The sequence below is a fragment of the Myotis lucifugus genome, unplaced genomic scaffold (assembly GCF_000147115.1).
Source record: "Myotis lucifugus unplaced genomic scaffold, Myoluc2.0 scaffold_913, whole genome shotgun sequence".
Taxonomy (NCBI): domain Eukaryota; kingdom Metazoa; phylum Chordata; class Mammalia; order Chiroptera; family Vespertilionidae; genus Myotis; species Myotis lucifugus.
The window spans coordinates 44,716-68,943 of NW_005871961.1; the positions used below are offsets into that span (position 1 = coordinate 44,716).

A 24,228-nucleotide genomic window follows, 5' to 3' on the forward strand; every position below is an offset into this window, starting at 1 on the left:
GGCTGCGCGCTCGCTGCTGACCTAGAGCGCCCCCTCCCGGCGGCCTCCGGACCCCGCGCCACTCGCTCCCCGCGCGCCTCCGGACGCGGCCCACAGTGCCCCCGGACGCGGCCCACAGTGCCCCGCGGCGCGCATGCGCAGGCGGCCGTTCCCCTAGCGGCGCTGCGCGGCGGCGGAGCCGGCAGCCGGCAGCCTCTGGCCGCCCTGGACCGGCAGCAGCCTGGAAGCGGATCAAGAAGGTAAGGAGCCCTTTGGTCCTCGGGCTCCTTGCGAGTCCCCAGCGTCCACTCGCCCGCGGGTCGTTGGCCCGAGTGGACGCGGTCGGAGGGGCACCGAGCGCGGCGACACCTGCCCGGAGGGAGTCGAACCGCCGCCGGAACGGCGCGCGCAGGCCGGGCCGGTACCGCCGTTGGTGCGAGCGCCCCGGACGCCTGGATGGCGGTTGGACCCGCTCAGGGCACGTACAGTACCAACCAGTAGCGCACAAATCAGCGGACGACAAATCCACGTTTCCTTCCCTCTCCTCTCTTTCTCCATCAATAAATTTAATTTTAAAGTTTGAGGGTGGGGCACGGCGCGTGGGGCCGAACCGAACGAGGCCGGCCCGCACCTGCTGCCCCGCCCCCGCGCCACCGCCAGCGCCTGTTAGGGACGCGGGAGCGTGCGGGCTTGTTTTTCTGAAATCACATTGTTCTTCCTTTAAATCCCGGTGAGCAGTTGACGCTCCTCGATGCTGTTGGACTCCCTGCATCAAGACTCGCGGTCTTGCGCTGGCTGGTTGCTCAGTGGATAGAGCCTCGGCCTGCGGACTAGGGTCCCGGGTTCGATTCCGGCCAAGGGCACATGCTCGCCCCCAGTAGGGGGCCTGCAGGAGGCAGCCAATCAATGATTCTCTCTCATCATTGATGTTTCCATCTCTCTCCCTCTCCCTTCCTGAAATCAACACATTAAAGAAAAAAAAAGACAAGACTCGCGGTCTTTGAAGAAACATTAGGTCCCAGTAACCGTTTCCCACGCCCCAGAGAAGGGCGGCGTTCTGGGGGAACGGGGAGCCGGGCCTGCGCTCGGCCCTTCTGGTCTCTCCAGGGTTGTCCTGACCGCCCTTCTCTCTCCGTGGCCGTGGCCGTGGCCGTGGTGGTGGGGCTGCTGAGCGTAGGCGTGGGCAGGAGGACCTGTTTGGGAGGTTTCGGTGGCCCCACTGCATCTCCAAGGTGCCTTCCGTCCTGTCCCGTTTGGGAGGTTTCGGTGGCCCCACTGCATCTCCAAGGTGCCTTCCGTCCTGTCCCCTGTTTGGGAGGTTTCGGTGGCCCGCCTTCCCTGCTGTACTGTGGCCTTAGTTGTTGCCCACGTTCATTTCTGCTTTGTCACTTACTGTGAGCTTACCGAGGGCAGCTCACGTGGGCACTGTAGGAAGCTGCGGGGTGTTTACAACCAATGCTTTGGGATGAAATGTGGCCGGATGTGGAGTGCTTGCTGGCCGCTGTGGTGTCAACACTGCTCCGTGGCCAGTATTCGAGGGGAGGAGGAGTAGGCACAGGTGGCGTGAGAGCCAGAGTGGGGAGTGGGGGAAACTAGAATGGTCAGCATGCCCCAGACAGCGGGGGTCAGGCGGGTCTTGGTGCCTGGCTCGTTTTCAGGCTTGTTCAGGTAGGAGGAGTGTCGCCAGCCAGGTGTGAGCTTTGTGCATGTTCTCCAGACCCGGGGAGTGCCCCTGCCACCTGCTGGACCTTGGTCTGTGCCTTCTTCCTGGGCTTTAGAGCCTCCCTGGAACTCCGAGGTTGGCCCAGATCTGGAACCTGGGAGGATGGAGATGAAGACACATGCAGGGACATGCAAACTCACTTTTAGAGCCACCGTCCGAAAGCTTGGGCTTTGATGCTCGTGCTGTGCCAGGAAAACCAGGGGATTGTGAGTCGAGCTGTAGTAACTCCCGTTCCTCTGCAGGTACACAGGCGGCTGCATCAGTCATCGTGGCCTTACTCTCACACCCCATGGTGGGTCAGGTGGGAGGGGAGCAAAATGGAAGTGCAGGAGCCCTGTCCTTCCTCTGGGCTGAAGGCTTCCATGCATTAACTCTGGAGCTCAGAGCTAAAACCCTGTCTTCACCTGCGTGTGAGCGAGGGTAGGCTTGAGGGTGAGGCACACTCACACAGAACTCCTTGCCCTGCCCTCTCAGCTCGGTGATCTTGGGCAGGCAGCTTAACCTCTTCACATTTCAGTTTCCCAACTTACAAAATGGAAATGCTGACACACACTAACAGGTGTCTTCACAACCACAAGCAGACCTTCCGGTCTCTTGTTTCCATTGCCAGGCCAATTGCTCCTGAGGCCTGGAAGCCCTCCCCCGGAGGATGCACGTCTGGCCAAGGGGTGTGGGTGCAGAGCAGCCTCCGGCACACAGCTCTGAGCCGCTCCTTGTGTTCTAGGAATTGAGTGACCTGCAGAGGGATCCTCCTGCCCAGTGGTCTGCAAGACCTGTGGGAGACGACTGTGAGTATTCTCTTCCAGGCTCCAGGTCACAGGGGCCTTGCCATCAAGACCCCGAAATTTACTAGCCCAGCTGTTTCCTAAGAAAACTCGCTGTTTTCCCTCATTTGCTCGTGAACTGCTTTTTCATTAGATGCATTGTGTTCATAGCCTGGCTGATGAGGATGGTGCCTGACGTCACCACCCCTCCACCGGGGCACCTGCAAGCACATTGGCTTCTGGAAAGTGCCTCTGACCAACGAAGACGTGGGTGGTTGGTGTGAAGTGGGCATGAAAGCGGTGGTGCTGCTGCACGTGGGGCACCTGGCCTCTGCCAAGGGCGGGGTGGGCAGGAGGGCCTGTGCTTTCCCCACTCTGGTCCTCCCCGGGGAGCAGCAGGCAGCCCTCGGCTCCTCTACAGTTGACCGGCCGAGGCCCAGCTGCCCAGCTCATGGGCCCCCAAGTACATGTTCTGCTCCCACCTCACCTCCACTCTCACTCATCATGACTATGAGATGGTGTCAAAGAGGGGGTGTCCTGCACAGACACCAAAGAACTGAAAACAGGGACTCCACCAGAACTCGAAGGCCCAAGTGCCCAGCGACAGGTGAAGGGGTGAGTAGAGTGTGGTGTCCACACAGCAGCGTGTGGTTAGCCACAGAGGAAAGGAGTTTTGACTTGTGCTGTAAGACGGATGAGCCTTGAGAGCATGCACGGTCACATAAGCCTTACACAAAAGGGCTAACGTGTGGTCCCGGTTGGGGAAATACCTAGAGTAGGCAAGTGCCTGGGACCAAAAGTGGAGGGAGCTCATGGAAGTGGAGAGAGGCAGAAACGGTGCAGGAATTCTGTTTGGAATCATGAAAGATGTGTCAGAATGGGCAATGGTGGCTGGGCAACACTGATACACTTAATACCGCTGAACTTCTCACTTAAAGTGGCTAAGATGACATTTTACGTGTTTTGTTTTGTTTTTATTGTGTGAAAATGCACATCACGTTTACCATCTTAACCACCTTTAAGTACACAGTTCAGTAGTGTCAAATACATCCACACCGCCAGGCAGCCACCGTCACTACCCATCCTGGTAACTCTGTCTGTCACCAGTGTGTTACACATGTTACTGCAATAAAGAAGAAAGCGTAACCTCACCAAGCTGGCAGGAGAGAGGCGGTGGGCCACAGGCACGTGCTCTGGGCTGCAGCACTGAGAGTGGGTGTGCGAAGTCGCCTGTGAGTCTGCTGAACAGGGCGGCTGTGGTGCCGCCGTTTCCTGGTCCTGCTTGGCACCTGCCCCGTGCGCTCTCTCCAAGCATCCAGGTCTCCGTAGCATAGTTTCCCATGTTACCTGTCACAACAATGCACACGAGGGAGGCTGGTAAGATGGAGCTGGTCCTGACTCAGCCCAGCTCCCTGGTGGCACGCTCACCTTCACGGCAGACCCGTGCCGGAGGCAGCGTCGTTGCTGGAGGGCGGCCTAGTCCCCCTCCCTGCTCAGCACCTCCCGGCTGAGGCATATACAACCTTGGACACACCTAAGCTTTTGGGCTATTCCATGCCTCCCCTTTCCAGCAGTCCCTGCAGTTTCCTTTCTCTTCCTCTATTTTGGGGCCTTCTCTTCTCACCGGGCCCCAAGCCCTGTGCAGCCCCCTCAGCCCTCAAAGGTCCCAGAAGGAACCACTTTCACTCTCTACTTCTCCCCATGGGCTCCCAGTCCCTCGTGTTACTTATCAAAAACATTTAATAAGGAATTCCGTTCTACAGTATTAGGAAAGGTATATCCACCTGCCAACCACAGCTAGTAATTAGCACGAGTTGGCATAAAACCAGTCAAAAGCAAAAGAAGCGACACTTCGGTCGGCTCGGGCAGCCTTGTTACAGGTGAAGTGTGCTCTTTGTACCAGTTCCTGGAAGTATTGAAAAGGTCCTGGGTGGCCGTGACTCCTTTGGCACCTATAGGGTCTGGAAAACCTCCCTTCAGTCCCTGCACCTGCCCCTCCGTGTGCCTTGATGATTTCCTGTTCTGCTTTCAAGGGAGCGTGGGGGGGGGGCGGGGGGGGTATTTGAACAGGTGGCAGGAACCCAGCACGTCTGAAACTCTGGGTTCATTCCCACCACCCTGGCTGCACATGAGAATCACCTGGAAATCTTTTTAAAATCTCAACCTTGGCTGCACATGAGAATCATTCTGTTTCTTTGTTACTCATGTTGTGGCCTCACCCCAAAACAAAAAAACAGAATTTCCGGAGGATGAGGCCCAGAAATCAGGATTTTAAAAAGATTCCCAGGTGATTCTCATGTGCAGCCAAGGCTGAGAACCACTGCCCTAGAGAGTGACACATCCCTCCAGTGGTCTCAGTAGCCCACTTGGTGGTCGGGATGTTCCACAAAGATGAGTCACTGCCCTGGGAGCCTGGAGGTGAGTCATTGCCCCCCCCCACCCCCCCGCCCCCAGGCCAGCCTTGCCGAGTGCTCTGGAGCTTCTCTGGGACTGAGATGCAGAGAGAGCACCAGGCATGATGTCACCGAATCCCCAGAGCGTGGGCAGTGCCAGGGCGATGTGGGAGAGACACCGTGGAGGGTGGCCCCATAGAGGTTCCAGAGCCAAGGGCATGGCTCCTGAGAGACCCTTGGCAGAGGGCTTCAGAATGACCCTGGGAAGGAGGGAGCGGAAGCGATTTATAAAAAGGAAGATGGGAAATGGCTGAAGCCTTAATTCTGTGCAAAGAGGAGAGGGAACCGTTGGTGTAAAGAATTTAGTTCTGTCCAAGATCTGCCTTTGTCCGCAGCCTCGGGAGGTGATCTCTGCGATTTCCTGCTGTTGGACAGTCCCTGCCTACCTGAGGCTTTGACCCACCGACAGTGTGACTCAGGGTGGGGCTGGCCACATCGAGAGACGGGCCACGTGGGGCTGTGGGTCCTGGCAGAGGGACTGGACCCTCAGATCAGCCATGTGGGAGTCCATTTGTCAGTCTTGGTCACTGATGAGCCTCCCTGGTGATAACCACTAACTGTGAGCCAGATCTCCTGGGAGTCTGGGGGCCCCTGGATGGAGTAGACATTTGGTGGGGGGTCTCTGACATCCTCCTGTTTGTCTTGCAGGGTTCTGCTGGCAGGCCACCATCACCGGCCCGGTAGGTAGTTGCCGCTGAGCGCCACCCCTGCGCTTCCTCCCTGGCCGCATGCTTCTGTGCGCATTAACTGCCTGTCTCATCTTCCAGAATGACAGTCCTTACCAAGGAGGCATTTTCTTCCTGAACATCCACTTTCCCACAGATTATCCATTCAAACCCCCAAAGGTGAGGACGGCTCAGAGTGTGATGAAGGGGCCCTTCTAGTCAGTGGTGCAGCAAGCTGCACCATCACAGCCCAAACTTGAAACCCTGGAGCCATCGGGGACGGTGCTCTGCCTGATTGTAGCTGCACCTGGCCCTTCTTTGCCGTCCCTCTCACTCTCGGCCAGGAGCCCTCAGCCCTGCCCCAGGGGCATTGGACACTGTCCTGGGATGTTTGGGCTGTAAAAACAGGACAGGCGGGGGAGGGGGATTGCTACTGGTTTCTGGAGGGGGAGCCCAGGAATGTTGCTCATAACCTATGGCAGCAGTTCTCAACCTGTGGGTCGCGACCCCTTTGGGGGTCGAACGACCCTTTCACAGGGGTCGCCTAAATACATCCTGCATATCAGATATTTACATTACGATTCATAACAGTAGCAACATTACAGTTATGAAGTAGCAACGAAAATAATTTTATGGTTGGGGGTCGCCACAACATGAGGAACTGTATTAAAGGGTCACGGCATTAGGAAGGTTGAGAACCACTGCCCTATGGGCTCAGGACCTGAGTGTCAGTGGGCCTGGCAGTCACCTCCCTGCACACACACCATCCCAGCCATGGGGCCTCACAGGGAGGACAGCACCACCAAATGGAGGGAGAAGGCGGGAGGGGCCTGCTCCACACCCTGGCCCAGCAGGGCTGCCCATTACTCACCAGGTGCCAAAGGCCTAGGGCAGAGCCCAACCCAGAGGAGCCCTGCCTCTTACGGAACAGTCCTGTCTGGTGGCCGAGCGCCAAGAAACACAGAGTGGCAGGGAGGGTGGCAGCGGGCTCATTTTGAGCAGGTCAGGGGCCCAGGGTGGGGAGGAGGCCAGAGGAGCCCAAGGACCTGTAGCAGTGGGGTGGAGGCCACAGCAGTGGGCACATGGGGCTGGAGAGAAGAAGTGCATTTTGAGTGCTCACGGTGGAGCCAAGAGGACAGGCACAGGTCAGGGGCGGTCACAGCAATGTATGTGGGTCCACATTTTAGATTATTTTTCTGACTGTACAACTGGTAGACTGATTATTTTAAAATTAGAACCTTGCCGAAACCGGTTTGGCTCAGTGGATAGAGCGTCGGCCTGCGGACTGAAAGGTCCCGGGTTCGATTCCGGTCAAGGGCATGTACCTGGGTTGCAGGCACATCCCTAGGAGGAGATGTGCAGGAGGCAGCTGATCGATGTTCCTCTTTCCTCGATGTTTCTAACTCTCTATCCCTCTCCCTTCCTCTCTGTAAAAAATCAATAAAATATATTTAAAAAAAAAAAATAAAATTAGAACCTTGGTGCCATAGCCGGTTTGGCTCAGTGGATAGAGCATCAGTTCGAAGACTGAAGGGTTCCAGGCTTGATTCTGGTCAAGGGCACATACCTTGGTTGCAGGCTCGATCCCCAGCCCTGGTCAGGGCATGTGCGGGAGGCAACCAGTCCATCTTTCTCACATCAATGTCTGTCTGTCTGTCTCTCTCCCTCTCCCCCCTCCCCTCCCCTCCCTCTCTAAAAATCAATAAAAACATATCTTCCGGTGAGGATGAAAAGAACCGGTGCCTAAGCCCATTACTTAGGACACTTCCAGTGCGGCTGCCGCCCTTGTCCCTCCTCAGAGCCCACTCACTGCTTTAGGGAAGTGGGTCAGGCCCCATGTTCAGAATGAATGGGTCAGGGGACTTCCCTCAGCTGTCCCACCCGAGTCCCGTCGGGGTTCAGGGTAGGGGCCCAGCTCATCTAGGCCTGTGGAGCCAGCAGCAGCCTCTTCCGCCTCCCTCGGTCCCTTTTCCAGAGACGCTGTCTAGAGCGCCCCTGTTGCCTGTCTCACTTGAGATCTCTTGTCTCTTCAGGTGGCTTTCACGACCAAAATTTACCACCCCAACATCCACAGCAACGGCAGCATCTGTCTCGACGTCCTGCAGTCCCACTGGTCTCCATCACTGACAGTGTCTGAAGGTAGCCTCACAGCAGCCCTTCTGCCCCCGCATCCCTGGGTGGAGACTGAGGCTCAGAGACAGCAGACAGCTTCCCACAGCTCCTGGGGGAGGAATTGGGAGACGCTGTTCCCACCCCAACCGAGTCCACAGGGTTCGGTTGCCTACATGGGGTTATAGAGACCAATCTAAAGGGGGCTTCAGAAATGCAGCTATTCCTTCTGAACCTGAATGTAAACGATGTGAGTGTCTTGTCAGTGGAGTGGGTGGGATGGTAAAAAAATCAGCCAGAGGGAAACAGGGTCCCAGAGCCCAAGAAATGAGCAGAGGGGAGTGTGAGGCGAAGCAGGCAGCAGAGCCTGACAGGCAGCTGCGGGGAGGGGGTGGGGGCACGGGCAGCTGGCGGGCCAGGTTTTCAAAGGCTGCACGGTGAATACAGAGGGAAAGCTGCCCACCCCCCCCCCCCCCATTCCAGAGTTTTCCGAGTTCCATATCCTGATGAGGAAACAGGCCCCTGGGAATACACACCAAAGGTGTGTGGCAGCTGCGGCCTCCCTGGAGCAGCTGTGTCTGGGCCAGCTCGGTTCAGCTGATAGATGAGCAAAGCAAATCCTTTCATGACTTTCGGGGTGTCAAGCAGAATAATTCAGACAGAAGAGAGCTTGAGTTGGGGGGCTCACCAGAGCCAGGCAACCAGGCAGCCTCAAGGCTGACCCAGCTCTTCTTCTCTTCCCAGTGCTCTTGTCCATCTGCTCCCTGCTCTGCGAGCCCAACCCTGACGACCCTCTGGTGCCAGAGATAGCTCACACCTACAAGGCCAACCGAGAGAAGTACGCGTCCTCTTCGGGCTCCTTCGAGCCCCAGTGGTACCCACCCTGATCTGGTGCCTCCTGGCGGACGAGGTTCCCTCAGACATCTTCCTGCCCTGCCCAGGCCGTGCGAGGCTGCAGGGGTGACTCTCTCATGAACATCCCCTTTGTCTCTGAGAAAAGGGAGGAGATAAGAGCAGTTCACCCTCCTTGGTAGTTCATCAGCTGCTGCCACAAAACCCTAAACTCTTGTTGCCCAGCCTGTCCTTAAGGTCAGCAGAGTCATGGTCAGCCAAGAATGGGCTCAGAAGAATCTGACAAGAAAATGCTGGATTACATTCTAAACTTGATAGCATAGGACAGAGTGTCTTCTCAGATAGTCCAGGGTAAGGCGGAGGCCTCCTGATTGAGGCTCAGCAGTCAGCAGTGTGTCGCTGCGTTACTGACACACCCTCATGGCCAGCCCTATTTTATTTTATTTTTTTGTAGATTCCACATATAACTGAGATTATATGGTATTTGTCTTTCTCTGACTTATTCGCTTAGTATAATACCCTCCAGGTCCACCCATGTTGTCACAAATGGCAAGATTTCATTATTTTTTATGGATGAGTAATATTTCCTTATATACATACCACACCTTCTTTATCCAGTCATCTCTTGATGGATACTTAAGTTGCTTCCATATCTTGCTATTATAACTAATGCTGCCATGAACATAGGGATGCATATCTCCTTTTGAATTGGTATTTTAAATACTAATACCCAGAAGTGGAATTGCTGGATCGTATGGCAGCTCTATGTTTATAGTTTTGAGGAACCTCCCTGCTCTTCCATAGTGGCTGCACCAATCTGCAGTCCCACCAACAATGCGTGAGGGTTCCCTTTTCTCCACATCCTCGCCAACCCTTGGTTTTTGTTGATTTTTATTGGTAGCCATTCTGACAGGTGTGAGACAAAATTTTATTGTGGTTTTAATTTGCATTTCCCTGGTGATTAGTGATATTGAGCACCTTTTCATGTCTGTTGGCCATCTGTATGTCCTCTTTGGAGAGATGTCTATTCAAGAACTCTGCCCGTTTTTTATTTAGATTGTTTGGTGTTGGTGTTAAGTTGTATGAGTTCCTTATTTGAATGTCGCATTAGCAAATATCTTCTCTCATTCAGTAGGTTGCCTTTTTGTTTTGTTGATGGTTTCCTTCACTGATGTAGTCCCATTTGTTTTCTTCTCGGAGTTTTATAGTTTTGGTATAACATTTAAGTCTTTATTTTGATTTTATTTTTGTATATTGTGTAAGAAAGTGGTCTAGTTTCATTTTTTTGCATATCTGTCCATTTTTGCCAAAACCACTTCTTGAAGAGTCAGTCTTTACCCCATTGTATATCCTTGCCTCCTCAACTCTGTTTAAACACTGATGACCAGACCCAGAGTCGTAGAACTCCACCCATTAGGCCAGCACCATCACATGCACTGTGGTCTGGGGGTGTCTTTGATGGGGACGCAGATAGAGGAAAGGACTGGGCCCTCACCTCCCCATGGGAAAACCTCTGGCATTGACAGTCTGCTGAGAAAGGGCCTTCCTGGTGGGGCCCTGGCATCAGGAGCCTGGCCTGTGAGCAGTGCATGGTGTGGTGGTAGGAGGGTGGGGAATTGCTGGCTCTTAAAGAACATCTCCAGAGAGTCTCTTAGTTTATCAGTTCTCTTGTCTGAAGAGATTAGAATGGAATGTGATTTCTCCAACTTATATTAATCTTGAAAGCTTTATAGAGATCATTATTTCCCTCATTGAGTTTTCCAGAATGGGAAAGACATTTTTAATTGACTACATTACGAACTGTATTTATTTAACACTTACGAGATACTTTAGATATACCAAAAGTGGTTTTTTTCATTGCCCTCTAACTACAAATCTGTCTTACAGTCCCATGGCACGCGATCTCATTACACTAATGAGAATAAACGCACATGCCGCATGCTTACACGACTCCCTCTCTGGTGGCCAGGCTCCAAGGCCTGCGTCCTGGAGTCTCACTGGGCAGCCCCTTTCCTGACCCTCCTCGTCGGTGCTGTGAGACAGGAGAGAGGAAGAGAGATGGTCGATGCATTACCACATCTCCCACAAGAGGCAGTTATGGAGCATCAGGACTCCCACGGGCGGGGTTCACAGGCACTATGACATATTTTCGTGCCAGGCCCCTTTGTTCCACTCACTCCTTAGTCCTCGATGTTTGCCAGCAGCAGCATCCCTGTATTAGTCCTGTTCTCTCCTCGACATTGAATGAAGTGACCATTTTGAATAAGCACATCAGCCCCTCTGCTTTTTTCTTCCAGGTACAACAAACTGGCGCGAGAGTGGACACAGAAATATGCTATGTGAGTGCCTTGGAGGTTGCACAGGGGACACTGCTCAAGAGAAGCTGAGCCCCTGGCTGAGCCTCCCATAGGGTGTCATCTCTTCCACGAGTGAATGATGGTTCCACCCTCTCCAGCCGTGTGGCTTTGATACCATCCCATCCTGATGCCAAAGCAGTAGTCACCGTTAGATCTGCAGCCTCCTCGCTACGCTGGAATCAGTCCCTCCACCCGACTCACTGCTGGACTCGGGGACAGTTTGCTGTCACCTCCCCTACCCTGCCTCACTCATGGTGGCATCACTGGCTGTGGCATCACACAGCCTGGCCCTCACCTTCTGGGACTAAGTGCCAACCTGGGCGTCCAGGGCAGAGCTGGCAGGCTTTCCTCACATCCTGTCTGCCATAAACCATATCCCAGGAGGCTCCAGGGAATTGGGAACTGTCCCTCACACCAAGAAGCAGCAAACAGTGTCGGGATAGAAAGCATGGAACACCAGGAGATGACTGTCTTTTCAGAAGCAAGACCTGGAGAGAGTGGGGTTTTGCCTTCCTGTGGGAAGAGGTTTTTCACCACCTCCCTCCCTCCCTCCCTCCACGGAGCCTACACTAAGTCCAGCGTGTGCCACCCACAGACCAGAGCACAGGGGCAGGGAGAGACTTTTAAATGTAAATAAAATGTAATTCATGCGTACCCCTAAATGATAACTGACATTTGAGTCTATTTTTTTTTTCCAGGCAAAACATAAAATATGGAAACTTGTAACAGGTTCTTTGGGACCTTGAATTAGAACAGCCTGTTGAGTGGCTGGCCGCCTCATGGTTTTCTGGGGCGACACATTTTAAGGGTTGTCCTTAGAGTTCAGAGCTTTGAGGTTAGATAAGCTAGAAGGGCAGGCGGAGTGTTCTAATTAAACCTCCTGAGGGGAAATTTGAAGGGTTTCAAACCTCTAAAGTCAAATCTGACCTGGTCTTTCCTAAGTGGTCCCCTCCAGGACAGCCATGGAAGTAACTTGGGTGAATAGGAGCAGGGGATGAAGCATGAAATTCCGCCCCCAAATGGCCAGGCGGGGCCTGTGCAGGCTGGGATTGAGGAAAGGTGACCACAGGAGGTGAGCCTGCTCCAGGAGTCCCCAGTTGTCACACAGCTTTACTGCCAAGGTGCCCTGGGCAGCAGTCTGAGCCATGTGCATTTCCTTTAGGGGGGTCCCCATTCAGCACCCTGATACCATAGGCTACTTTGGGGGTACTATGGGCCTGTTCCCCGCCTGTCACCATGGTGAGGTTGCCTTTTTAATTTTTGTCTCTTTGCCACCCCTTTGGTCTTTGCTTAAACAAAATGTTAAATCTTCATAGACAGGAAAATGACATTATCATGACCCCTGGGAAGGCTATCAGACAGTGGTCACAAAGCACAGGAAGGTGGGGCAGGTTCACGTTTCAGAGACAAGTCAGAGGATCAGAGGGGAAATCCCAGCTCGACCTGGTGTTGAGACTGGGTCACTTTCGAGTGTAATAGGACTCCCAGAAGCTGATGAATTTCCTGAGTTCTGTCAAAATTCCCCTCGCCTGCTGTCTCTGTTGGAGACATGGTGGAGAAAGTGAAATCAGCCCTTTGGGATCCCAGTGCAAACTGCTGTTCACCCTCTGCCAGCCTGAGTTGTGCTGTAAGGGCCAGACCCGGCGTGATCCTGGCAAGTCCCCTGGAGTGTCTCCCCCTAGGAAACTCGCCCGCCTGTCATGCCTGAAGAATGGGTTTCTCAGGTCAAAAATCTTACTTCAAGGATGCCCTGTGGCCGAAATCGGTTTGGCTCAGTGGATAGAGCGTCGGCCTGCGGACTGAAGGGTCCCAGGTTCAATTCCGGTCAGGGGTATGTGCCTGGGTTGCGGCCACATCCCCGGTGGGGGATGTGCAGGAGGCAGCTGATCGATGTTTCTAACTCTCTATCTCTCTCTCTCCCTTCCTCTCTGTAAAAAGTCAATAAAATATATATATATTAAAAAAAAAAAAAAGGATGCCCTGTGCTGTGGAGCTCCCGTGTAACCCACGTGTGCAGACATCCTGTTTCTAAGGTGTGACGCAGGTGGCCAACTGGACAGCAGGTCCAAAAAAACAACCAATGTGGCTTTTTTCTCTGTGGACCAGAGACATCAGGGAGATACATGACCTTAAGCAATCGATCCACCGTGAACAAGTGACCATTAACTATGGCCAGAAGCGCTTGGGTTTGGGGGATAGCGCTGAGATCGTGATCCTTCGTCGGGCTCCAGGAACTCCAAGACTATGGCAAAGGGTCACAATCTCCTGACCAGGGATAAGGTGCTAGATGCAAACGTCCCCGGCCTCGCAGCTCAGAGCTGAAACTGTGTCCACACCACCTCACTGCTTAAGGCGGGGGGGCGGGGGGGGGGGCAGGTTTCTGTCTGTGAAGTTCAGGAGATAGTTTCCTGAAGTGCCAAACAAGTGCTTGCAGGACAGGCCTGCAGAACTCGTGGCCTGAGGTCTGTCTGTGGTACCCAAAGGGAGGCAAGGAAGCCTCAAGACCAGCCTGGAGCCCTGGTCTCTCCGGCCCCAGCCCCTCCTTCCTGTGCCTCTTGTCACTGAAGCACACGCTTCCTCCCAGCTGTGCTGAGCAAGGCTGGGCCGGGATTAGATCTAGTCATGAATGCGGGACCTCTGAAAGTGGAGGGAAGGCAGTCAGCACCCCATGACGGCAGGAGTCCTGGCCTTGCCGTCCCTACTACCCAGGTTTCTCCCTGTTGACAGGTTTATTACTAATAAAATCATAAAACTATAAAGAATCTGCAAAACCTATCAGCCTAGATAGCAGCTTCTTAATTTTCCTTAAGCTGTCCCCTTCCTCTCGCTTCTTCTCTCAGACCTTCACTCCCCACCCTCTTCAGGACAGGGCTGCCACCCTTGTGTGGCCATTTCTGCATCCGCGTCAGGTGCCCAGCAGTGCAGGCCTTCATCCTGAAGCAGGAAGGACTGATGGATTTGTTGACAATTTGGGGTTAAAATGTCAGCAAAATTGTGAAACTTCGAAATCCCCACTGCCTGTATGTTCCGTTCCTCCGTGCGGGTTCTGCTGGTTCCTGGGAGCCCTCACTTGACAGCAGGAAGCTGGGCTGAGGCTTCAGGCAAGACCTGAGAAGCCAGAGACCCTCAAGGCAAGAGGGTAGGCGGCTGGAGAGCCCTCCTCCCAAATGAAGGAGGGCCTTCCCCCGCTTGTGAGCCATCTTGTCCTGGGTGGTGGCTGCGCTCAGCCCTAAAAGGAGGCCCTGCAGCCACTGCCCCCAAAGGCCTGTGTGCCAGACCCGGCCAGGACTGCAGCCCGCCCACCTCCTGCCTCTGTTCAAACCCTCACAGGGACTCAGTGAGGTTTTCTTCTTCTCTCAAGCTGCGAAGTATTTGTTTACTGGATTCCACTGACCACGCAGCATAACAAGGTTTCTTTTTAGAAAAAATGATTCCATTTCTCTAGCTCTGTAGTCATGAGGCCACGCGGGGCTGGAACAGATGGGATCCTCCTGGTCATTGGCATTTCTGTGGGTGGACACCCTGAAAGCCGCCATCCTTCTGACTGGCTGCTCTGGTCTGAATGCCTGCATCCCCCCGAGTTCCTAGGTTGGACTCTCCACCCCACCGCGATGCTGTTAGGACGTGGGGCCGCGCCCTCAGGGGAGTCGCGAGGCCCCGCCCACTTCCTGCTGGGGCGGGGCTTTCCGGCGGGGTGGGCGGGGCTTCCGGCCGCGGGGGCGGGGCGGGCCCGGAAGCCGTGGCGCTGGGACGAGCCGGGCCATGGCTGCGAACCTGAGCCGGAACGGGCCGGCGCTGCAGGAGGCCTACGCGCGCGTGGTCGCCGAGAAGTCCCCGACCGACTGGTGGGCGCCGGGCCGGGGCGGGAGCCGGGGCGGAGCCATGCGGCCGCGGGCGGGCGGTCGGGCGGTCGGCCGGTCGGGCGGGCGGGCTCACCTGGGCACCCACACCTGCGCCGCGCCCGGGAGGGGTCCGGCGCCGTGCCCGCCGCGTGCCCCGGGCCCTCCCCACCCCGCCTGGCTCTCCCGGGCCCGGACTCCGCGCTCGGCCGCGCTCGGGGGCCGCGCTCAGGGGCTGCGCCGGGTTCTGCTTTGCTGCCGGGACCTCCCAGCCCCTGAGAAAGCGGAAGCCACGCCCGGCTTCTTGCAAACGCCGAGTCCCCGGACGGGCCTCCGAGAGCGGCTGGCGGCCCGGCGGGACCGGAGCCCTGCCCGGAGGCGTCCAATAGGGAGGTCGGGGGTTGGGTCCCTGCTCTGTGCACGTAGGTGTCAGCACCTCCCTTTCTCCAAGGAGACCCCTTCCTGTGCCGGAGCCCAGGGGAGAGGACCGCCTGTCGGTGCTGCTGCCGTCCCCCCACCCCCACCCCCACCCCCACCTCCACCTCCGGTCACTTCCTCTGCGAGGCCGTAGCCTCCTGAGGTTGGGGCTTTATGGCCCCTGGAAGCCTGGTCCGAGTCTCTGGGGTGACTGGGCAGCCCCTTTGCTTACATGGTTTTCCCGGGCTGGTTCTGAGCCGGTCCGGTCAGAAATGCCAGCTGTGGCGGACTAAGAGGCCCCACTTCGGGGCAGGGCCCGCGGGGTGCAGCTGCGCTGCTGGGACCGGTCTCCACTTGTCAAGTGCTGCTTTCTCCTCGCTGCTTCCCCTGGTGCCCAGCAAGGTGGCTTTCACGCAGCCTGACTTTGCAGCCCTCGCCAGTCCTCCCGGTTAAGGGCATTGCTCCTTTGCGTGCTGGGGTGCAGCCCTTTCTGACTTACCTGGAGGACTCCTGGGTGTCCTGTGGGCCTTCCAGGTCTCTCTTTATCCTCAGTTTTCTCAGCGACTGTCCCTGGTTTGGGGATGATGTAGTTCAGGGGTCCCTCTTCAGGCCTCCCATGTTTCAGCCTTTCCTTGAGCTGCTTCCCAGAGCTGCCTGCAAACCCCCCCCCCAGGCCCCCCCTCCTCTGAGGGTGCCAAGCTTCCTCTTTCCTCCTAACCCAGTGGTCGGCAAACTGCGGCTCGCGAGTCACATTCGGCTCTTTTGCCCCTTGAGTGTGGCCACGAAGTTTCAATCGCACTGTACATGCGCGCCCGCACGTGGTATTTTGTGGAAGAGCCACACTCAAGGGGCCGCAGTTTGCCGACCGCTGTCCTAACCAATCAGAGCCCATCCATCTCACCAGCCTCCTCCCCACCCCTGGGCTCCAGTGGCTGTGCCCCTGGCCTCTGCCATCATTGTCAGCAGATACTGTGTGGCAAGTCCCCACTCCCTGTTGTAACCCTGCAGTGACTGCCGTCGCTCATTCAATAAAGCCCAGACTCCACACCTGGCTGACAGGCCCTGACTGCCCAGCTCCTCACCGCCACTCCCGGGGCCCTTCCTCTTTTTCTCTTCCTCAGACTTGCAGGCTGATCCGTCCTCGGAGCCCTTGCTGTGGCTGCCTCTTCTGCTGGGAGTGCCCCCCTTCCACATCATCCCAGGGCCCCCCCAAAGTTGTTCTCAGTTCCCCAGTGGCCTTTTTGCAGGGGCTTCCTCACTGCCTCGGCCCCTGGCTGCGGTCCCATTTTCCCAGCTTCTCCAGACCCATTTGGTTTTGTGCTGCCTTCTCTTTTCCAGAAGCAGCATGGTGGGCCCTGTCTGTCCCTGGTGCAGGGCTGTGGTGTGTGGTCAGTGCTCAGAAGAAGGGTGGAATGAGGGAGACAGGAAAGCTGGTATCAGAGCAAGAAGAGGTGGTCTCCGGTGTGGTTCACAGCCCTGGGTGATCCTGGGCCAGGCCTGAGGCCTGTGGGGACATCAGCTCTGCACCTTGGCTCTTTCTCTTGGTTCTCCCTGGTCATTCTTCCCTAGATCACAGCCTGGGTCAGCTCCTGCACCCCTCCACCTGGCAGTGCTCGTGTGGCTGTGTGTCCCTCTCGGAGGCTTTCTTGTGGCTACATTCCCATCACCAGCAGGCAGCAGGTTCTCAGTGTGTTTGGAAGGAATGACTGGATTATAAGGTGTCCAGTGCCCCATGCTTCATGTGCCATGAACAGGCCAGGAACCCCTCTTTTCATGTTCATCAGAAAGAAGCGGGGACTTGAGGAAATGTGGGAATGAGCCTCTGACCTGGAACATCCAAGAATGGCTAAGGCTGGAGCCCAGGGTAGAAAGGAGAGAGGCCAGAGGATGGGGGCAGGCACGGAGCGTGGCTCTTGGGAGCTGCTGCGTCCCTTCTTGGAAGAGCACGGCTGGGCGGCCATCGCTGTCCCTGCTGCTGGTCTGTGCTCCTGACTTCTGTGGCCTTCAGGGGGAATAGCGTTCTCTCCTCCGTTGGGGAGAGGACATGCTAGACCAGGTTTCCCCATCGACTCGCTGTCCGACAGCACGGCCTGGAGCTGGGCTCCTGCAGAGTTGGTGCTGGTGGCTGCACTACCGGAAAGCCACCTCTTCCAGAAAGTTCTCTGGGAGGTCTACCGCCTGCCAGGTCTTCTTTGTCCCTCTTTCTCTCCTTCCATATTCTCTCTCCTCTCCTGGGAAACTGCTCCTTCCTGGCAGCGTGTCCTCCTGTCAACCAGATCCCCTGGGCCTGGATCGGATTTCGTTTCCTCCGACTTTCTTGGGTCGAAAGTCGAGGCAGCTCCGCCCAGTGGGGTCAGCAGGGCCGTGGGGAGCCGAGCAGGAGCTGACTTGGTTCCCGTCAGACTGATTGCCGTGGATCCTGGTCTGTCCGGCTGGCTCAGCCGGCCTGTGCTCTGGCAAGGAGCCTTCCATATGTATCTCTCATTTAGTAAAATTTACCTTATTTCCTAAACACCTCTGGGGCACATGTTTTTAAGCCCAAATCTCTTCCAGAGTTCTTATGAATACTTAGTCTTACAGGATGAAGAGTGGTGTGGGCAGGGTCACCTGTGCAGAGGGAAGACTCTGGTTGGTCTAGATCAGGATTTTAAAAAGATTCCCAGGTGATTCTAATGTGCAGCCAAGGTTGAGAACCACTGGTCTAGATCTTGCCCCACAAGGACCCTGTCCCCTGAGGACCAGGGGCCGTGCTGAGTCATGACCCCTGTGGTTCTGGTGTTGCACATTTTTTTGTCAGGGGAGTGACGACCCAGACAGACCTGCTGCACCAGCCTGCAGGCCCCAGAAGACGGCAGACGTGCCCAGGGGGCAGCACCTTCCCAGGGGCCTGGTGCCAATCCCTCCTTCCTGCTTCTCCTTTGTGCTTTGGGTTCAGGAATGTGCAGGTGTCTTTGACTTTTCAAATTCACACACCTGGCAGCCAGGCGAGTGTGTCACGCGTGCATGTGGAAACAGTTGCCATGACACCTTAGGCTCAGCCTTCCTCAGAGTGGATGTACGCTCCCGTCCGGTCCATCGCTCACATGCCCCTATGGTCAGGCAGGCCAGCATCGTCGCAGCTTCAGAGCTGAGAAGGCCACGCTTCGGCAGGCACAGTGGGCCACGGTGGGGCCCGTGTTGGCCCACAGAGACGGCCATGCTGAGCTGTCAGGGATGATGGCAGACAGTGCCCTCGGTGCTGGCTACAGAGCCCCCCTGCTTTGTTTCAGGGCTCTGTTTACCTATGAAGGCAACAGCAATGACATCCGTGTGGCTGGCACTGGGGGTGAGTATGGCCAGGGGGATCCAGGGGCTCCCGGAGGGAGGGTGAGGGGGTGGAGGGAGAGTGGCTGTCAGGGCCCCAGCTCCAGTGGCATCTCTGCCCTCCCAGCAGCAGGAGGGCTTGGGCAGGCAGTGTTGAGGAGTTCTCTGGCCCCTGATCAGGCAGGATGGGGGGTCTCGGGGATTTCCAAGTAAAAGTAAGCCCTCCTCCATGTTCTTGGCCTGAGGTGCCAGGCAGGGCTGCCCTGTGTTGTAGCTGGGAGAGCTCACGGTGGCCTGGGCTGGAGGTGGAGGAGGAAGAGCAGACGCACTTTTCCCTCCGCCCCATCTGATGGGTCGGGGTGCAACAGTGCCCATGCTCAGCTGGGACGGGGGGACCTGGAAAAGTACTGCTGGCATGCGTGTCCGCGGGCGGTCTTATAAGGAGGTCTCCCCTGGCCAGAGTTGGTGGGAGCGGGGCGAGCTGCAGCCCCCAGAGGTGCCTGGCTTCCTGTGCTCGTGGCCAGCTCCCCGACCTGGGCCAGGCACAGCTTTGCCCCCAGCGGCTGGTTCTGAGGATTTGTTGGTAGAGAGCCCCACCCTCTCTCCAGCACCTTCCCCCCTGCCCTCTTTCCAGAAGGACTGCCACTGCGGTGGCCTCATGCGCTGGGACGCCCGTGGTGCTGGGATGCCACGGGCGACCGTTGCAGGGTTTAGCAGTTGAGCCCCTCTTCACAATCTGGGGAGGTGTGCAAGGCAGGTGAGAGCCGCAAACCCTAGCACATGGTGGGCCTCGGTCTCAGGGTCCAGAGAGAACGTCTTGGGCAGCCCTTCCTGCCCCGTCACTTCCTGTGAGCATCTAAGATTTGAGCCCTGAGGGTCGGTCCTGTCTGCTCACAGCCCTCCAAGGTGGCCCTGTAGTCTGAGCAGCCACATGGGCAGGGCCCTTTGTGGGGTCCAGGAAAGAAGGGAGGTACGGGGAGAGAGAAACATTGACGTGAGAGAGACACATCGATGGGTTGCCTCCTGTACACACCCTGACCAGGGCTGGGGATCGAACCTGCTACACAGGTCATGCCCTTGACCAGGAATCAGATATGTGACCATTTAGTGCACAGGCTGACACTCCAACTGCTGAGCCACACCAACCAGGGCTCATTTCTATTTTACAAAATGGTGTTTACACTAGTGCGATAAAAGTCACCGGAGTTTCGTCAGCACAGTCCTGCATCCGCCGGCTTGCCCTTCAGGCCAGGATCTTACTCTGATGCAGGAGGCAGCTTGGGCTTCCTTTCCTGATGGGTGGGGTCCTGGGTGGGCGGGGTGCCTGCTGCCTGTGACCCTCCTGTGACTGCTGCAGAGGGGGGCCTGGAGGAGGTGGTGGAGGAGCTCAACAGCGGGAAGGTGATGTACGCGTTCTGCAGGGTGAAGGACCCCAACTCTGGCCTGCCCAAGTTTGTCCTCATCAACTGGGTATGTGAAACCTGGGGCTCAGGTCCTGTCTAGGTGTGACCAGGACGCTCTCTCTCCCTCCCGCCCTGAGTGATTGGAGCAGAGGAGAGTTCACAGCCGGAGGGCTAGTTCACTGTGGCCCAGAGAGGGCCCCTCACTCCCTCCGAGCCCAGAAATACTCCTGCAGAATGAAGTACCAACAACCACAGGACACCCTGTTCTCGTCCCCTGGGAGCTGAGGGCTTGGGAAAGGCTGGGGAGGCTCTGGGAGTGCAGGGCGGGCGGTGGGGACAAGGCTTTTCAATGCCCCATAGTGGAAGCTGCCCCAACAAACGGCCAAGTCCCTAGGAGGGCAGTGGCTTTAGGAAATGGGTAGGTCATGCTGGGTGTGTTGTGTTGCAGACGGGCGAGGGCGTGAACGATGTGCGGAAGGGTGTGTGTGCCAACCACGTCAGCACCATGGCCAGCTTCCTGAAGGTGAGGGCTGTCCCTGCAGGGCCTCAGTTCCTCAGGCCCCGTGTGCGTGGAATGAGCGATGGAACCCACAGTCAGAGTTGGAGGTGTGCCCCACGTCCTGCTCTGTCTGGGCCTCAGTGTGACGGAGGCTGCTCAGCGAGTGTGCAGAGGGGCCTGGGGATGGCTTCAGGGGAGGCGGGGCCAAGGACTACGGGGAGCACCGTGCGGGCGGGAGCTGGTCCTGGCAGGCCTTGCTCCTGCCGGCCTCCTGAGTGCTGTGAACAGGGCCCAGCCGTGATGCTGGGATTTGAGGAGGTGCAGTGCCCACACATGTCCCCTCGATGCACTGGTTCCCATCCGTTTCTGCATGTCAGTCATAAATGGAACCTTGTGTGGTTTCAAAAGCATTTGTTTTTGAGGGTCAGGTGACTGCATTTCCTTGGTCACTAGCAAGGAGACCCGGGACTTCGATTTCCAGTTCTGCCAACACTTCCTCAGATGTGCCTCCATTTCTCCAGCTAGGAGCCGGAAGAGAGGGTCACTGGGTGTTTGGTGACAGGCAGAGGCCAGAGCTGGCTCCTCCGCGGTCAGTGGCCCGTGTAGATGATGTGTGCTGGCTTCTACACGTCTGTCAGGGCTGGTGTCAGTGATGAGAAAGAACCCTCTGATGCCTGAGCCATCTGCTCAAGGCAGAGCCACAGGACACGCTTCAGACATGAGGGCCTCACGCACGAGCAAGACGGGTCCTAACCTGCAGACAGCATGCGGTCTTTCCTGGAACTGCAGCCACTGTTCTCACTGCAGGGCGCCCACGTGACCATCAATGCAAGGGCCGAGGAGGACGTGGAGCCTGAGTGTATCATGCAGAAGGTGGCCAGGGCCTCGGGTGCCAACTACACTTTCCACAGGGAGAGTAGCCGCTTCCAGGACATGGGCCCTCAGGCCCCAGTGGTGAGTGGGGCTGGGGCCGTGGGTGCGGGGCATTCCCAGCGACCAGACGGCTGCCTCGACCTCGGCACCTGATCCCTCGGGTTGTCTCCTGCCTGCCTGGTCTCAAGGCCACAGCACCAGTGTGTCCTGTGTGGTGGCTGCCGTGGGGGAACAAGTGGCAGACAGGGCAGGCCCCTCTTAGTCGGGGCAGACGCCTGTGGGCCTGTGGCCTTGGTGCTGGGTGGGGAGCCGAGACCCCTGACAGTAAGCAGGGGCCCATAGGGATGTGGTGGGCGCCGCCATGGTGGTCAGCTGTCTGCAGCTGGGGGGCCATCCTCCTAGGAATGGCTCCTGGCTAGAGGTAAGCCCTAGACCTGCCCTGGTTTCACCCACAGGGCCTGGCGCAGCCAGAGACCCACCTGCTGTGTGGGCTGCACCTCCCTGCTCAGCAGTGTCCACGGCCTTCAGGCCAACCTGCTATCAGCCTCCTTCGGGCACTGGGCTGGGGACACTGCGTCTGCCGGGTGCTGTCCTGACAGTCCCTGCCTGGGCCCTGCACTCTGTCCCCGTCCCCGCAGGGCTCCGTGTACCAGAAGACCAATGCCGTGTCAGAGATCAAGAGGTTCGGCAAAGACAGCTTCTGGGCCAAAGCAGAGGTGAGTGCTGCCAGCGCGACAGTGATTGCGGGCGTTTGTGGAGCGTCCAGTGTGGCCAGGCATGGAGTAAGCACGTCACTCTCTCTCTGCCAGTTTTCTCATAACAAGCTCTAGAATAACCCATGGGCACAGACAGTAGTGTGGTGAAGGCCTGGGGCGGGGGGGGCGGAGGGGAGGGGGACAAAGGGGGGACGTCTGTAATACTTTCAACAATAAAGATAAATTAAACAAAAAACTGGTGCGATGTTCTCGTCCGTGCTAACCCCAGGGGTTAGCGGGTTAAGTGAGGAGGCTAGAGTTGCGCTGGGTTGGGCTGAGCACGCTCCCTGCAGGAGGAGGAGGAGCAGCGGCGGGCCCAGGAGAAGCAGCGGGCGGAGCAGGAGCGGCAGCAGCTGGAGCAGGAGCGCCGGGAGCGGGAGCTGCGGGAGGCCGCCCTCCGGGAGCAGCGCTACCAGGAGCAGGGCCAGGAGGCCAGGCAGAGGTGAGCCCCGGGGAGATGGGGCTGCCCGGGGTCAGCAGGCAGAGGCTCAGCGCTGCCCTCTGCCCTCCCAGCAGGAAATCTGAGCAGCAGGAAGTGGTTTCGAGGAGCAGAGAGGAACAGGTGAGGGGTGCTCACACCGGAGGGCCCGTCCCGCACTGGGTGGAGGCCGCCCGCTGCGAGCTGCCCTGCAGGTGGGAACCTGGGATGTGTGGGTGCACCTCACCCCATCCCGGGGAGGCTGTGAGCCCCAGCACTGTGGGAGGTGGGCAGGCTCACGGTTCCCGCTCACCCTGGGGCTGTGCGTGCCCCCAGGAGCCTGGTCAGCAGTCACCTCGGCAGATGTTCATGCAGAAGGAGAGAGCCGTGTCCACCGCATCCACCTCCAGCCCCCAGCCAGGTGAGAGTTCTCTGTGCCTGGCCCTGTCCTGAGCAGGGCTAGGCGAGGGACGTGTAGGGACAAGTGAGCCAGGAGCACCTGTACGTGAGGACAGCATCTGCCCTGACCTCCTGCAGAGCCAGACCTGGAGGAGAGGGTGGGGACCTCCAGCCCCGGCCCCATAAGCCCTGGTAGAGATCACACTTGGCTGTCAGCTGGGTCCCAGGGGCCCACAGCAGTCACCTCTCCGGCCCCCAAAGGACACAGGACTAGTCCTCCAGCCAGCTCCCCCGCACTGCGCATGCCCCCAGGGGCTGCAGAGGGAGAGTCCCCATCCAGTCCCGGTGGGTGAGCAGGGCCCAGAGAGATCAGGGCTGTGTTCTCCCTGCCGCTGTGAGTCCTGTTCACTGTCGATTTGCAGGCAAACTGCGGAGCCCCTTCCTACAGAGGCAGCTCCCCCAGCCAGAGAGCCCCCTCGGCGGGGAGAGGGCTCACGCCGCCTCAAGGCCCAGCGCAGGCAAGGCTCTCGGCCATCCTGGGGGTTGGGGTGGGGGGAGGCGGGGTGTCCTCTCCCTCCCCAGGGTCCGAGCCGGCTGCACTGCCCTTGCAGGTGTCTGTGAGCAGCCCGCGCCCCGTGCCCCTGAGTGCCTGGTGCAGGCGGAGGAGGAGGCCCTGTACGAGGAGCCCCCAGAGCAGGAGACCCTCTACGAGGAGCCCCCCACGGTGGGTTCCCTGCACCTGGGTCAGGGCTGCGAGGACCTGGGCCCTGAGACGGCCTCCCCAGCCACACCTGGGAGGCTCACTCCCTTAAATTTGGAGCCGCTTGTGCGATGATAAGCTGTGTGTGAGGTTCTGGGTGGGGAGCACTGTGAGGTCCCCAAGGCCTGGCCTTGGGCACAGACTTCTCTCCGGTCCGGCAGGGGGAGCAGCAGGACATGGGCTCTGTGCGTGTGGACCACTACCCCGGGCTGAGCGGGAAGGGCCTCTGTGCCCGGGCCCTGTACGACTACCAGGCAGGTACCGTGCCAACCCCCCCCCCCCACAGGCTCCTCAGGGGGGCAGCCCCAGGGGTGTCAGAAGACAGGAGGGCGAGAGAGGAGCAGGCCTCTCTGTGGGTCCTAGGCAGCTCTTCATCCACAGCGTGACTCCCCTGTGCCACCCTCGTCGTAGAGCCTGAAGGTGTGACTGAGAGGTGGCTCTGGGGGTGGCCTTGGTGCGGGAGGAAGTGCTGTCTCCAGCCTTTGGCTGGGACGGGCCCAGAGCCAGGCCCTAGGGGAAGGTGTGTAGGGAAAGGCCCCTGGCACAGTGTGGGGGACGGGTGGGCGGGTGCCTGGGGCTCCCAGTGAAGCATCGGGCTCTCCTCTTTTTCAGCGGATAAGACCGAGATTTCCTTTGACCCCAAGAACCTCATCACGGCTT

At 57.7% G+C, this 24,228-nt stretch overlaps 2 protein-coding genes and 1 long non-coding RNA gene across 5 annotated transcripts; 2 read left to right on the plus strand and 1 right to left on the minus strand.

Annotated features, from left to right (window-relative positions):
• The first annotated feature begins 223 nt into the window (after nt 1-223).
• UBE2D4 (ubiquitin conjugating enzyme E2 D4 (putative)) lies at nt 224-11,574 on the plus strand. Of its 3 annotated transcripts, none has more exons than XM_023747574.1 (8): nt 224-239; nt 2,427-2,490; nt 2,621-2,733; nt 5,568-5,599; nt 5,687-5,764; nt 7,618-7,723; nt 8,438-8,531; nt 10,843-11,574. In XM_023747574.1, the coding sequence occupies exons 3-8, from the start codon at nt 2,646-2,648 to the stop codon at nt 10,886-10,888; spliced, it is 444 nt and encodes a 147-aa protein (XP_023603342.1). In that variant the 5' UTR covers nt 224-239; nt 2,427-2,490; nt 2,621-2,645; the 3' UTR covers nt 10,889-11,574. The 3 variants fall into 3 exon arrangements, with proteins under 3 accessions (XP_023603342.1, XP_023603341.1, XP_023603343.1); XM_023747573.1 differs by having other exon boundaries at nt 230-239; nt 2,638-2,733; XM_023747575.1 differs by lacking the exons at nt 224-239; nt 2,427-2,490; nt 2,621-2,733 and adding an exon at nt 4,789-4,884.
• On the minus strand, nt 3,424-15,524 carry LOC106695166. Its single transcript, XR_001346237.2, has 2 exons — nt 15,391-15,524; nt 3,424-3,813 (listed from the first exon to the last, which is right to left on the minus strand). It is a non-coding gene; the product is annotated as an uncharacterized LOC106695166 (long non-coding RNA).
• On the plus strand, nt 14,623-24,101 carry DBNL (drebrin like). The gene is made up of 12 exons (XM_023747572.1): nt 14,623-14,747; nt 18,428-18,483; nt 19,819-19,931; nt 20,313-20,387; nt 21,171-21,317; nt 21,875-21,952; nt 22,285-22,433; nt 22,505-22,553; nt 22,746-22,830; nt 23,231-23,326; nt 23,420-23,532; nt 23,730-24,101. The coding sequence occupies exons 1-12, from the start codon at nt 14,665-14,667 to the stop codon at nt 23,952-23,954; spliced, it is 1,269 nt and encodes a 422-aa protein (XP_023603340.1). The 5' UTR covers nt 14,623-14,664; the 3' UTR covers nt 23,955-24,101.
• The last annotated feature ends 127 nt before the right edge of the window (nt 24,102-24,228 follow it).

Excerpts from the sequence above, each read along its gene's own strand:
- UBE2D4 (XM_023747574.1), top strand. The coding sequence starts at position 2,646 with ATGAGGATGGTGCCTGACGTCACCACCCCTCCACCGGGGCACCTGCAA. Across the intron at positions 5,600-5,686 it reads AGGCCACCATCACCGGCCCG|AATGACAGTCCTTACCAAGG; the intron begins GTAGGTAGTTGC and ends CTCATCTTCCAG. Across the intron at positions 5,765-7,617 it reads ATCCATTCAAACCCCCAAAG|GTGGCTTTCACGACCAAAAT; the intron begins GTGAGGACGGCT and ends TTGTCTCTTCAG.
- DBNL (XM_023747572.1), top strand. The coding sequence starts at position 14,665 with ATGGCTGCGAACCTGAGCCGGAACGGGCCGGCGCTGCAGGAGGCCTAC. Across the intron at positions 21,953-22,284 it reads GCTTCTGGGCCAAAGCAGAG|GAGGAGGAGGAGCAGCGGCG; the intron begins GTGAGTGCTGCC and ends CGCTCCCTGCAG. Across the intron at positions 23,327-23,419 it reads CGCCTCAAGGCCCAGCGCAG|GTGTCTGTGAGCAGCCCGCG; the intron begins GCAAGGCTCTCG and ends CTGCCCTTGCAG.